General features: G+C 39.3%; 1 protein-coding gene across 3 annotated transcripts in view; it reads right to left on the bottom strand.

The window, feature by feature from the left end:
- Window positions 1-13,298, bottom strand: part of UNC5B (unc-5 netrin receptor B) — a 112,366-nt gene that overhangs the window by 19,515 nt on the left and 79,553 nt on the right. For all 3 annotated transcript variants that reach the window (XM_072130852.1, XM_072130851.1, XM_072130853.1), the window contains exons 2-5: window positions 4,092-4,313; window positions 3,730-3,873; window positions 3,446-3,549; window positions 400-580 (exon numbers count right to left, since the gene is read on the bottom strand). In XM_072130852.1, the coding sequence (XP_071986953.1) occupies window positions 400-580; window positions 3,446-3,549; window positions 3,730-3,873; window positions 4,092-4,313 (651 nt within the window). The remainder of the gene's footprint in view (window positions 1-399; window positions 581-3,445; window positions 3,550-3,729; window positions 3,874-4,091; window positions 4,314-13,298) is intronic.

Here is a 13,298-nt window from a genome sequence, read left to right on the forward strand (position 1 = left end):
ATTCTCCGGCCGTGACAGTTTGTTTTCCATAATTGTTATCTAGAATGAAACTGACTCCAGCTTTTCACATAACAGACAAGGTATATTTTCAGGGCAGACGTTTCCAGAAATTCAATAAGACAGGAACTATGGTTATGTTGCACCAAAGTTAAATTAAGCAGCTAGAAAATGTCTCCTCGCCTTCACACCTTAAAGCAGTTGTCGGTATATAATGAAAACCATTGTCATATACAGGAACGAAATTTACTTACCTGCCTCCACTCTCAATACATCATAATAAAATGATTTTGATCAATAAACAACATAAAACCCCTAGTGGCAATGATAGGACGCCTCCATATTGTTGTGGATAATCATTTTGACGGCCTTTTTATAGGATTTTGCCCATACCATACATACCATAAACTATGACGGTCGCCGTGGTACTCCTGCGCTTGGCAACAATATTCTTAGCAACGCAGGTGTAGTTGGCAGTATCCAAAAGCCGAGCCTGCTTAATTATGAGGTTGTGGTCAATTGTTATGAGGAAATTAGTGTCTTGCGTAGGGTCAATAATGTCTTCATTTCTTAACCACTCCACCTAGTAAGTGAGAAGGGAGGGGGGATGAGAGACCGGAGAGAGAGAGACATCCAAAGAACATATAATTAAAAAATGAATAGATGATCGGCCTCAGTATCAACAACAATTAGTCTTCCCTGAACCAGAAGAGCCGGAAGATTATTGCAAATGACTGGAAAGGTTACATGTCACAAAGCAATTCACATTTAATCCACCCCAGGAGCGCCACTTATTAGAGATGGTGTGCAATATGCTCCATGTATCTAGTGAAAACCACCACACATATGGAAATCAATGGGGATGACATGTATCTGTATGCAAAGGGAAAGATGCAGATATGTAGGACTTGGAGATTAAGGATTTACATTTATCTTCAGCTTTGCACCACTATTTTAAATATTTTAGTATATTTTATGCAATTGTATTTTGTGTAGTTATTTTTTTCTTTAAAGCATGAAAAAAACATGAACAGGAAAAGCACAAAATTGTAATGGTCCCAACATATAAAAAGATTAAAGGGGTTGTCCACTTTCAACAATTAATAAATATTGCTTGTGCAATGGAACATTCTACAGATTTTCATTATACTTTCTGTATCAATTTCTTACTGTTTCTAGATCTCTGCTTGCTGTTATTCTATAGGAAGCTTCATTGTTTACGTGCAGTGGAATAAGACCGGTCCCTGGTCATGTGATGTCACACAGGTGCAAGGGTCGTTTTATCCCTGGTCATGTGATGACACACAGGTGCAAGGGTCATTTTATCCTTGGTCATTTGATGTCACACGGGTGCACAGCTCGTTATGTCACACATCTCAGATTACTCTCCGATATATATTGAGCCGTGGATTGGTCTTCATCCAAAGAAAGTAAAAAAAATAGAGCTTCCTATGGAATGACAGCACGCAGAGATCTAGAAAACTTTCAAGAATTAATACAAAAAGTAAATAGAATAAAAATTTTTTAGAACTATTCATTATACAAATAATATCAGTTATTTGCTGAAAGTGGATGACCCTTTTAGATATTAATAGAGACAAAATTAGAACACAGTGAGTGACATTGCCTGACAAGTACCCACATGCACCAGTCATGCATTTCATTTTCTGTATGTAAGACAGTCCAGGTTGTGCTAGATTTAGGCCAATTTTTGATTATTATTATTATTAGGAGAAAACGTCAGTCTTAGTAAATGTACCACATTTTACCACCAGTCACTGTCCAAGAGTTCCAAATATTAGGAGCCGGGCTGGGGCGGGTTTTTTAAAAAATAACTTGCCCTAATTTTGTCAGATATTTGAAAGTGAACGTGTGTGAAAGGCTAAGTGAAATATTAAAGGCCACATTAAAAAATGCAACACTCCATATAAACAAATCTGCTGAAAACTAAAATCTAGCTCCCTTGATGTGGATGCATCCATCATGGCACTAATGCCTCCGCGAGGACGGGGCTAATTCATCTCCCTCTTTTGCTTCACCGAAATCTACCTGTCAGAGCTACACAGGAGGTAGCCCCTGCTGGATACTAAAGCTGTTACAACATTTTATAAAAAAAGCTGCTTTCAGTTCGACAGCTGAACATATTTTTACTTTACGAGATCACCCATTTTACCCGTAGACAGATTATCCACCAGTAGAAAGAATAGCAGCCTTAAAAGGTTTTCCCACAAAAGAAATCTCAATCCCCTAGTGATGTTTACACAATAAAGATACATTTTAACCCCTTACTTTACAATGTTACTCAGTTTTATTGCTGTTTTAGCTCCTATAACCTAGTGATGGTCAGTGTTAAATCCCAGGGTGTGGGCGGGGACTCTTTAAGCAGACACATTATGATCCATCTACTTCTGTGAGCAGACCGTGTGGTTATAGGTTTACGTACACTTTCATTTACCTTCTGAACATTGTACTAGTATCTGACACATAGAAAGAGAGAGAGGAGACAGATCAGAGATGAGATGCCTATTACACACTGTCAGCCCTGCTACATATGCGCTCTCACACTATGAGATCTTCTGTGCCTGCCCATTCCCCCGGATAACTTATCTGCCTATATCTTGCAGCTTATCTCTCCTCACGATGTGTACATGCTGGCAGAGTGTGTGTGAGCTCCATCTTGGACTGCAGGGTGTGGGGCTAGAGTGCAGGGAGCAGAGAGAGAGAGAGAAACTCACCTCCATGGCCATCACACAGAAATCTAAGCTGGCGCCCCCGACCCCAAGCAGGGTAGTGTCTAGAGGCAACTGAAATTGTGTACAGCAGGACTGATATAGACAGGTTGGGCTTTTATATGTGTGAAATCCTGTATTTTTGTTAATAACAGTGAATTAGAGAATGTCTTATTTCGTTATCCTGAGTACATATAAGAAACTTGTCTTTGTGAGAATACCCTTTTAAATTTTCAGACAGTGACCTGATGGAACATTTTATCTAGAGCACAAGCAGATCATACAGCAATACTAGGATCAAATAAAAGTCTTCTACAATGGCTAGATGGGGTTTATACCTACATTTACATGGCGCAATTATGGCTACATGTGGTCACAGATGAGAAAATCATTTAAGATTCTTGGTCCTATTACAGCAAATATTTTTGAAACTCCAATTGTCACTGGGGCAAAAAATTTTTTTGTCTGGATCTACAATCATAAAATATACAGTTTCGACTTGCATACAAATTTAAGTTAAACCTATCTTGTATGTAACCTGGGGACTGCCTGGTACCAATTTCCAGGACAATTGGAGCAACATTGGTTTGGCCAAAATGAATCAGAAAATTATTTTTTTATTAAATTTGGGCGATTTTTCTCATCTGTAGTCACATATGAACAACAACACATACATACAGTACTACAATGCTTGTATTCATGTGTGTCACAGAACTTGCCTCAGCTGGTGGAATACCCTCTGGTGGTCGGCACTGAAGTAACACCTCTTGTTCCAAAGGAACTTCTTTACCTAGAGGCTCCTGATCAAAATTTTTCCTCAAATCTGTGAACAGAAAATTGCAGATATTGTTATTTCTGAAAAAAAGTCCATATATAAAATCAAGTTGCAGTTTTTTCCGTGCACCACAAGATGGCGATGTTGTCAGCAGAGCTGCAAACCACCTTCATTACAAAAGCAAAGTAATAGAAATCTGTATATAATCCATAGGTGCAGAAAACTTACAGGCTATTCGCACGTAGGCTCTACGGCTCTTGGTGGTGCCTGCTGAGCTCCATGCAACACACTGGCACCAGTAATCCTCCAAACCAAACAGTTCTTCAACCTGCTGTCTAGAAACCTCAATCTGGACCTCCCGTACAACAAGTCCTGGTGATAAAAAATTACTTGTAAATATTTGTGTTACAAACTGGGAAATCTCTAGCGCAATTCAGAATTCTTGTATTCTAAAAACAAACAAAACGCAAAATCATCCAAAAATGTACTTATTTGCATAAATACTACAAGAAACATAGTGTAAGTAAAGAGTTTTAATGAACAGTTGCATTGCTTGTGGTTACACAGCACACATTGTATTTCCATGGTACCTGTTAGCTCATCAACTCTTTCTTTCGTGATATGGTCATTCTGGTTCACCCACTCCCCGTTGCACTTGAAGTAGATCTGTATGGCTGGGTTGGCTTTGCAGATGAGCTCTACTGGCTTGTTCTTTACAATGTAGGCATCTTCCGGTTCTAATAGAAAGTTTGGTAAAGACTCTGCAGGTGCTGAAGGGAAAGAGTCTGGAAGTACATCACTATACTCCATTCCTGAAAAAAAGAAAAAGCATATACATGATTAAAAATTATTATTGGTATACAATTAGAAAATATATACAATATCTATAGCATAGTCAGTTTGGGTCCAACTTGTCTTTGCTGCTCACTCCTGAGCTTTCAGTCCCCACTTTTGTGCTCCTGTACAGCTCCTTCCTCCCCCACGGATGTTAGCTCACCAATTTGTGACCTCTATTCTCTTGTGAAAGAAGGAGCAGGAGGTAGGAGTTGTACAGGAGCACAAAGATTATGTCAGGAAGCCAGGTAAGTTAAAACAAATAATTATATTATAATGCACACACTCAGAAAAGTCAGAAAGACATCTTTGCAATCCAGTGGTAATGGGCTTCATTAGTGAAAACGAAGTCCCTGGTGACAGGTTCCCTTTAAAGGAAACCTACCACCACAATTCTACCTATAAAGGTAGAATGAGTGGTAGGTACATGTATGGGAAGTGAGGATAGCCCTTTTTAGAGCTAATCCTCAGGTCCCCGCTATCTTTTTAAAATCTTTATTGCCCTAATATGTACATTTTGTAAAGCGGCTACTGGAGTAGCTGGACATGAGGCTACACATCGCGGCTACTCCACGCCCCAGTAGCCTCTTTGCTCCTTCCTCGAGATCTTCAGCACGCAGTTCTGCGCATGCACAGTAGCTCCAGCTTTGGAGCAGTGTCCGTAAAGCCCCATGCCTGCGTTCTGCACATGTGCAGAACGCCAGCTTCTTGGACGAGGGCGCGCAGCTACAAGGAGCTGCACGCCGAAGATCTCAGGGTAGGAGAAGCAAAGAGGCTACTGGGGCGTGAAGTAGCCACAACGTGTAGCCTCATGTCCGCCTACTCCATGCCTCAGTAGCCGCTTTACAAAATTTAAATACAATACAATAAAGATTTTAAAAAGATAGCGGGGACGTGAGGATTAGCTCTAAAAAGGGCTATCCTCACTTCCCATACATGCACCTACCACCCGTTCTACCTACAGAGGTAGAATCCTGGTGGTAGGTTCCCTCTAAAATGACCAGTAAATTGGTTGTATAAAGTCACAAAGGCAGAGAATTTAGCACGGAAGTCAAGCTCTATGAATCTCGGAGTATCTTCTCTGATGTAATTGACATTCACCATAAGGGAGCGCCGCTTACTGCAGCACTTAGGTAAGTCGAATTGCAATCTCGATTTGACTTACAGACATACCCTCTTTTCTGACGAGATTGGGCCTTTTATAAAACACCAAAGTTGGCAAAATGTCACACCGGTAAAGCCACCAATAAAATATAAGGTTTGCAACAAGAATCTACTTGTGTGCATAGATTTGCTTTTCTCACATTGTTCACCAGACATCAGGAGATACGTTGCGCACTACATCGAGCGACGCAGGGCGGTTAATTACTGTGAATGACCATTCTGAGGTGAGGAGGGAGGACCACCACACTGGTCATGAAAGAGACGTAATCTGGAACGTAACCTATTTTTTTGGCAAAGATCTAAGCTTGCCAGACACAAAGGATTTATGTCAGTCCAAAATTGTATCAACAAAAACATTTACCGTATATACTCAAGTATAATCTGACCCAAGTATAAGTCGAGGCCCCTAATTTTACCACAAAAACATAGGAAAACTTATTGACTCAAGTATAAGCCAAGGGTGGGAAATGCATTGGTCACAGCCTCCCCAGTATATAGCCTGCCGGACCCTGCCCAATAGTATATAGTCAGCACCTGCCCCCCAGTATATAGCCTGCCAACCCCCTGCACCAGTATATAGCCAGCAGCGGGGCAAGCCAGAAAGGGGAGTTTTGATATATATTTTTTTTTACTCAAGTATATGCCGAGTTTGGGTTTCAGCATATTTTTTTGTGCTGAAAAACTAGGCTTATACTCGAGTATGTATGGTATGTTACTTTTTGTTAAGACTCTGTGTCCAACAACATGGAAGCCTGACGACAGCTACCCCGGACCAAATGGGTTTTTATTTTCTGAAAAGCTCATCTGTAAAAGAAGTCAGTTACAGAAACCCCCAATGATGAGAAATGGGCATTAAACTGCACAAGATTTATCAAAGTGTCTGACCCTTTCTGGAGAAATTAAAGTCCCTGTTCAAGTCTGGCAGGCTCCTCTCTCCGGCAGAATAGGTTCTAAAAAGTTTTTTAGTAGTTGAGCACCACAGTGAATTAGAGTGACGTGCGCTGCTCTGCCTTCGACAACATTTCTAAGAACAAAAAGTTCTATATTGTTTGCATGGAAAAAAAAAAAACCTTGGTTTTACTCATTATTGTTATTAAAAGGTAGGAAAAGGTAGAAACCTCTCTGTGACTTCTCTGAAGGAGAAAATTGAGACAACATTAAAAACAGACAATAACGGAATAAAAGAAATCCAAATAACATAAAATGGAAAACAACAGTGGATGTTGTGCATGTTGTTGTGCTGAAAACAGAACATAATAATAAAAACAAAATGGCAAAAGGATGAGTGCAGGGAGGCTTGCTGGCTCGTTTAAAATCCATTTAGGGAAAATTGACTTTTCATTTCCAGTTTTAACACGGCACTAAGAGAAAGCGGCAGGACATTTGTCATAATCCATTAACTGCTCTTTTGGAAACGATGAATTAAACTCCAGGCTAATTTCTTCATCTATCTGTGTCTTTCCTTTACTTGATGTCACCACATCTCGTACCATTGACTGGCACAGAATTTTCATCCTGACTTCATTATAGGGACTATAATTTTCTCAGCAACTTCCAAATTATACTGGGTCCCAAGGTAATTAGAATACAATGGCCTATCCCAGTGCCCTGGCTTATGGGTAGGAGACATAGAAGGAAATAGAAGACATCCTGGAGCGGTGAGTTTCAAGCAAGGTGGGTTGAAAATGGGGGAAAACGTTGTATTAGTGGAAAATCAGCTAACAAATGTGCCAAGTTCTCTCGGAAGCTGGCATGGAATGGCAGCAAATTAATTACAACAGCTCTTTAAGTGTATGTGGAAAATTGAAGCCTACATCTGTTTTTCCCCACATTTGAGTCCTGTGAAATTAAACTGTACGTACTATAGCTGGCAGAGAATAAATCAGAGGCCATTATGTAGAACATGAATGTTACATTATTTATGAAGCAAACTTTTAATGTACTGCAACATAGGGGAGACTCTAACATTTGGGAGGAGGATCCACTAGATGCATTCTCACACACAATTAGAAAAAGTTTCCACAATGCGTCTGCTTCTATATGATGAAGTGATCCAGAACGGCAGGAAGGATGGCAGTCAATTAAAATTTTCAGTTTAAAAAAAAATTGACAATTCGGAGCATCATCCACTTCCTCCATATATATACAGCAGAATTGGACGGACCACTTGCTTTTTGCTCCTTTTTTGTATTCTGCAGTGAATGAGCTCTTGTTGTCCAATGGATATCTAAGTATGTTTTCCTCTCTTACAGAGTTAATTTGTTTTCCTGATCTGAACATACAGGGACTGCAGAACAGATGGCAGCAATGCATTTGAACGTCTATTTAGGCCCTGAGTAGAGGCGGGATGCCTCTGAGATATGGTAGGTTTTATTTAAACATTGGTTTTCTAGTTACAATGCTTAATACACACAAGACATACTATTACTCTGTCATTATTTTTCCATTAATGGAAATGACTTCTACTTTAGAGACTGAACTTTTGTCATTTTTAATTTTGTTGGACTATTATACGTGGTGGATCGGTGGTTAGCACTGTTACACTCTAATACAGACCTGCGTCCAAATCCAACGAAAAATAACATCGGCATTGTGTCTCTAGTCCATGCCCTCAGTATCGCTTGGGCAGCTACAACATTTTATCTCCCAGCTAACTCTCTAACATTCCTCCTATCCATTCTTAACTCTGGTGCCCAGCTAATCCATCTGTCTCCTATTTTCTCCCTGGCCACTCCTCTCTATGGGTACCGCCATTGGGTAACCTGTTGCGCAACTATTTTAGTTCAAACTAGAAAATGGGATCCTTACAAGACCTTTGGCTTTGCTCTCCTACTATTCGCTCTTCTCCCAACCATCTTGTGCATCCTCCATACCCTAGGATTCTCTCTACCAAACACGTCAGGCCATCCCTCACCTCTCAGGTAACCTGAAGACTTTAATGTTACTTTGTATAGAGTCACTTTACTAACTTGGACCATTTTAATAATACAGGCTGGGTAAGTGATGTGATGAACCCATGGGTCATCTACTTTAGTCCAATAGCCAAGTCAGTCCCCATCACAGTCCAGGCATGAAGAAATTATCTGGTTTACCTAGAAAAGCCAGTCCCTGCATACTCAGCAATAATTTAACTGATCTGTAATAATTATCAAAATAAATGTCATTAGGCATGATGGAAATGACCCAAGTATGACAACTTTTTGTTCCATTAACTAAAATAACCCATAGATATAAAACTGCTATACACATGGCCAGTGTCAAACATTAAGAGTCCACTACAATAGCGCATCTTCCAAAGATCCAAATGTTTTATTCTTGTAAAAAAATAGATATAGGGGTTGTATATACCTATTTTGTTACAAGAATAAAACATTTGTATCTTTGGAAGATGCGCTATTGAAGTGGACTCTTTCTGTTTGTCACATAATGAATACCTTTGATGAACGGGTTAATCCTATGGACATTTACATCCCGTGATTATTGGTCCACGGCAAGCTGCTCTTCTACTACAAAAGGATATACAGGCGGTCCCCTACTTAAGGACACCCGACTTACAGACAACCCATAGTTACAGACAGACCCCTCTGACCTCTGGTGAAGCTTTCTGGATGCTTTACTATAGTCCCAGGCTGCAACGATCAGCTGTAAGGTGCCTGTAATGAAGCTTTAGTGATAATCCTTGGTCCAATTACAGCAAAAAATGTTTAAACTCCAATTGTCACTGGGACAATTTTTTTTTGTCTGGATCTACAATTATAAAATATACAGTTTCGACTTACATACAAATTCAACTTAAGAACAAACCTCCGGACCCTATCTTGTACGTAACCCGGGGACTGCCTGTACACTACAGGTGCTCCACTACTTATGAACACCTGACTTACATATAACCCCTAGTTACAAATGGACCTCTGGATATTGGTAATTTATTGTACTTTAGTCCTAGGCTACAATAATCAGCTGTAACAGTTATCAATGGTGCCTGTAATTAAGATTTAGTGTTAATCCTGATTCTTATGACAATCCAACATTTTTAAAATCCAATTGTCACAGAAACCAAAAAGATTTTGATTGGGGTAACAATAATAAAGTATATGGTTCCGACTTACATACAAATTCAACTTAAGAACAAACCTACAGAACCTATCTTGTATGTAACCCGGGGACTGCCTGTATATGCCTAACTACTCATATGGAAAGGTGAGAATGCTACTACTTTCTATATCTAAGACGCTATTTGTAGCTGCACTTGAGTCTCCTGTGCTTTGTGCCCCCCTATTTTCTGTAGTCCATACCCTTACCATACATATAGCCTGTAGCTATAATGTATGTATGAAGCTGACACGTATAACAAATAAGCCTACAGTCCCCATGTAAAATGATTGCATTTTATATGTACCGTACTTCCTTTCTATCTGCCTTTAATTAATCCCATCTGTTACCAGGAGGGAATTACAGGAAGGCAAATTTATAAAACCATCTCTATAATAAAACAAAAAGAAAAATCTGCTTATCTGCACTCAAAAAAATCTTAAGCTATAAATCTACTTACAGAGCCGTACAGAACATACAAAACAATGGCCTAACTCGCCTCTGAATTCAGTCCAAACTGGCAATATTTGTGTCCTTCATTGCTCAGCTTCAAGTCATCATTGTTTCTCTAAGCTCCCCATGACACGCCACCTATGCACAGCCAGACTGTGACTGGATCCAAGAGGGGAGAAGAAATTAAAGGAAATACTTGACTTTGGTTATTATCACTGCTGTACATCCAAATCAACCTTTCAACTGTTTGGACGCCATTCCAGAAGACCCTCTAGCAATGCACAAAGTCAGCCAATAAATCTGCCCATAAACGATTTGTCGGAAAAGATGTAGTATAAAAGGAAACCTACTACGAGTACTCACCATGAAAGGTAGATCTGATAGTAGATTCCTCCTTACTGCCTCTGCCCTAATCTGTAATTTTATTATCCTGGAATTTAACCTAACTTGACTTTACAGGCGGTCCCCTACTTAAGAACACTCGACTTACATACGACCCCTAGTTACAAATGGACCACTGGATATTGGTAATTTATTGTGCTTTAGTCCTAGGCTACAATAAACAGCTGTAACAGTTATCACAGGTGTCTGTAATGAAGATTTAGTGTTAGTCCTGATTCTTATGACAACCCAACATTTTTAAAATCCAATTGTCACAGAGACCAAAAAATAAACATGTAAATTAATTGCAGAGGCTACTGGGACATGTACCAGCCTGGAAGGGCACTGGGAGCTAAGGCTTCTCCACACCCCAGTAGCCCCTGCAGTGATTTTACACATTACTAAAATAAAGCTTTTAACAAGTTAGGTTAACCATCATTGGATCCATCTTTATTTTTCCAATAACAGTCCCACCAATATATAGTAATTGGGAATTGTCTTCTTAAATATGCGGTGACTTATCTTACTTGTTTTTGAGATCTGATGACAATTATTTAGTAATTACAAATAGTCACATTTCGTAACTGTTGTATAATTCTACCGATTTTGGTTGTTCCCAAGAAGAATAGACATGGTGTTTGGGTTAACATCCACTAGATATCCTATTAGTCAAGACTTTCTTTATGCATTTTGAAATGTTTAAAAGGAGATGTTATACCACATCTACCAACACGAGCAGACAGTCTAGGACCGCCCACCTATCGATAGAGAGTCTAATCAGTATTTTGGGGAGTGCAACTAGAAGACATCAATTACTTGAGAATAGGGGGGGCTGCACAGAAAATTCCAAATGCTCTGGAATCAGCTGAGTGACTGATAATTTTTAAGTGACCCAAAACTTTGTAATTGGTGCAACTTTATTTAAGGGCTTCTTCAACAACGCATTTACATCTAATGTTCTTCTGGAGTTCCTTATTTTATCAATTCATTTAGTCTAACAAGATTTTAGTACCAGAGGAAGATTGTGTCCACCTAAGAACAGTTTATGTGAACACATAAATTAAATTTACTGCAGCGGTTTGTTCCCTCGCCATCAAAATGTATTTATCAGCATTCAACACTTCTTTAGCTGCATGCGGATATGTGAACACTAAGCCCCATCATGTTGAAAGGCAGGCAGGCACCTGCTGAGCCCACAAGTGCTGATCTAATGGCAAATACTTATGTGATTTCTATGTACAGCTATTCCCTGTTCTGATAACTAGGAAATAACTACAGTGGACTCCCTTTCATACAAGAACAGACCCTTCTACTGCTATGACTGATATGACACTTACAACTTATCACCGTTTACTTTGTAAAAATAGTATAAGATGCGTTATGTATCCTACTGGGGGAAAAGCTGGGGGAAAAGCTGAAGCTTTTAAAAGAATAGCACAACAAGGAATATGTAGTCTCTGCATGTGCAAACTGGTCTATAATAAGGTATAAGTAAAATAAGTGTAATCTATACATATGACCAATCCTGGGAAACTAGATTTAGTTTTTCTGTGTATTTACCCACCGAAATTGCGAGTCAAAACCTGTTAAAGCTTTGTTGTGTAAAATACCCTCTGAGTGACCAACTACCTTGAAATATTCATTAAGAAATTAGGTGCTTTTTCAATAATGCACATATTACCTTATATACTCGAGTATAAGCCTAGTTTTTCAGCATAAAAATATGTGCTGAAAACCCAAACACGGCTTATACTCGAGTAAACAAAATATAGGTTTTACCAGGTTTTTGTGGTAAAAATTAGGGGCCTCGGCTTATACTTGGGTCGGCTTATACTCGAGTATATACGGTAATTGAAATTTACATAATAAGGTTTGTCATATATCTTCCAACAGATAAAAGCCTTGTTAGATTCCACTGTTGCACTTCATTCAAAAAGTAAAGGTTTATTAGCCCATATACAGTACAGACCTCCACTGATCATCAAGTTATGTCCGGGGATAGGGCCTAACTTTTGTTCGAGAAGAAAACTCCTTTAAGTAGGAGAAAAGGGGAACGAGCTGCAGAAAGAAACACAAATACCCTGCTGCTGGTTCCAGTATTAGTATTCCAGGGTCAGATCGACAGCTACTCATTACTGCTGTATAAGTCCTTCCTGCTACTCTTTTTTGTTTATTGAAACAGAACAAAACCATATAATTTCACTGTACCCTACACTGATGTTTAGAGTAAAGTACAATGTATGGCATCAGATGTGCCATAGGATGATATCACCTAAAGTATTAGGATACGGGAGTAAGCATGGATCCCATTCAGGCATTATCAAGTGGCAGGGATCCCACATATCTTTGCATGCATGGGATGTATTCGGTGTAATAATGTCTGTGGTATAAACATAGTGGTGGGGACAAGGTGTTCCAATATTTTGATATAGTACTGTAATTAGCTGGTAGCGTAATAGAGAACCCATTGCTTGAGAAACCGTTATGGTGGTGAAAACTCTTCGATCAGCGCAATTGATAAATAAGACCTGCTGTCCACGCAAACAAGTCATTTTTCATCTTCTTTGTTCTTTCCATAAATAAATAGAGGGGGAAAATAACCTCCATGCACCCACCTTTGCTTGACAAGACAGAACTGTTTAGATAAAAATCGCACAAGCTTTACTATTTTTTTCCGTTATGGATTTTTATTCTTCTACGTAAAGTGACAGAAAAACCTAGTTAGAAAAGGGCCCATAATTATTTTCCCTTGGCACTTGGCCGAGGACGAATGCTCCACCAAATTAGTGTCAAGGTGAAGTAGCTTTAGCAGCTACATTTAGCTGAAGACTACACTGCTCCATCTCAAGACACAAATGTCATATGGCATCACA

Source organism: Engystomops pustulosus, chromosome 11, assembly GCF_040894005.1.
Source record: "Engystomops pustulosus chromosome 11, aEngPut4.maternal, whole genome shotgun sequence".
Classification (NCBI taxonomy): domain Eukaryota; kingdom Metazoa; phylum Chordata; class Amphibia; order Anura; family Leptodactylidae; genus Engystomops; species Engystomops pustulosus.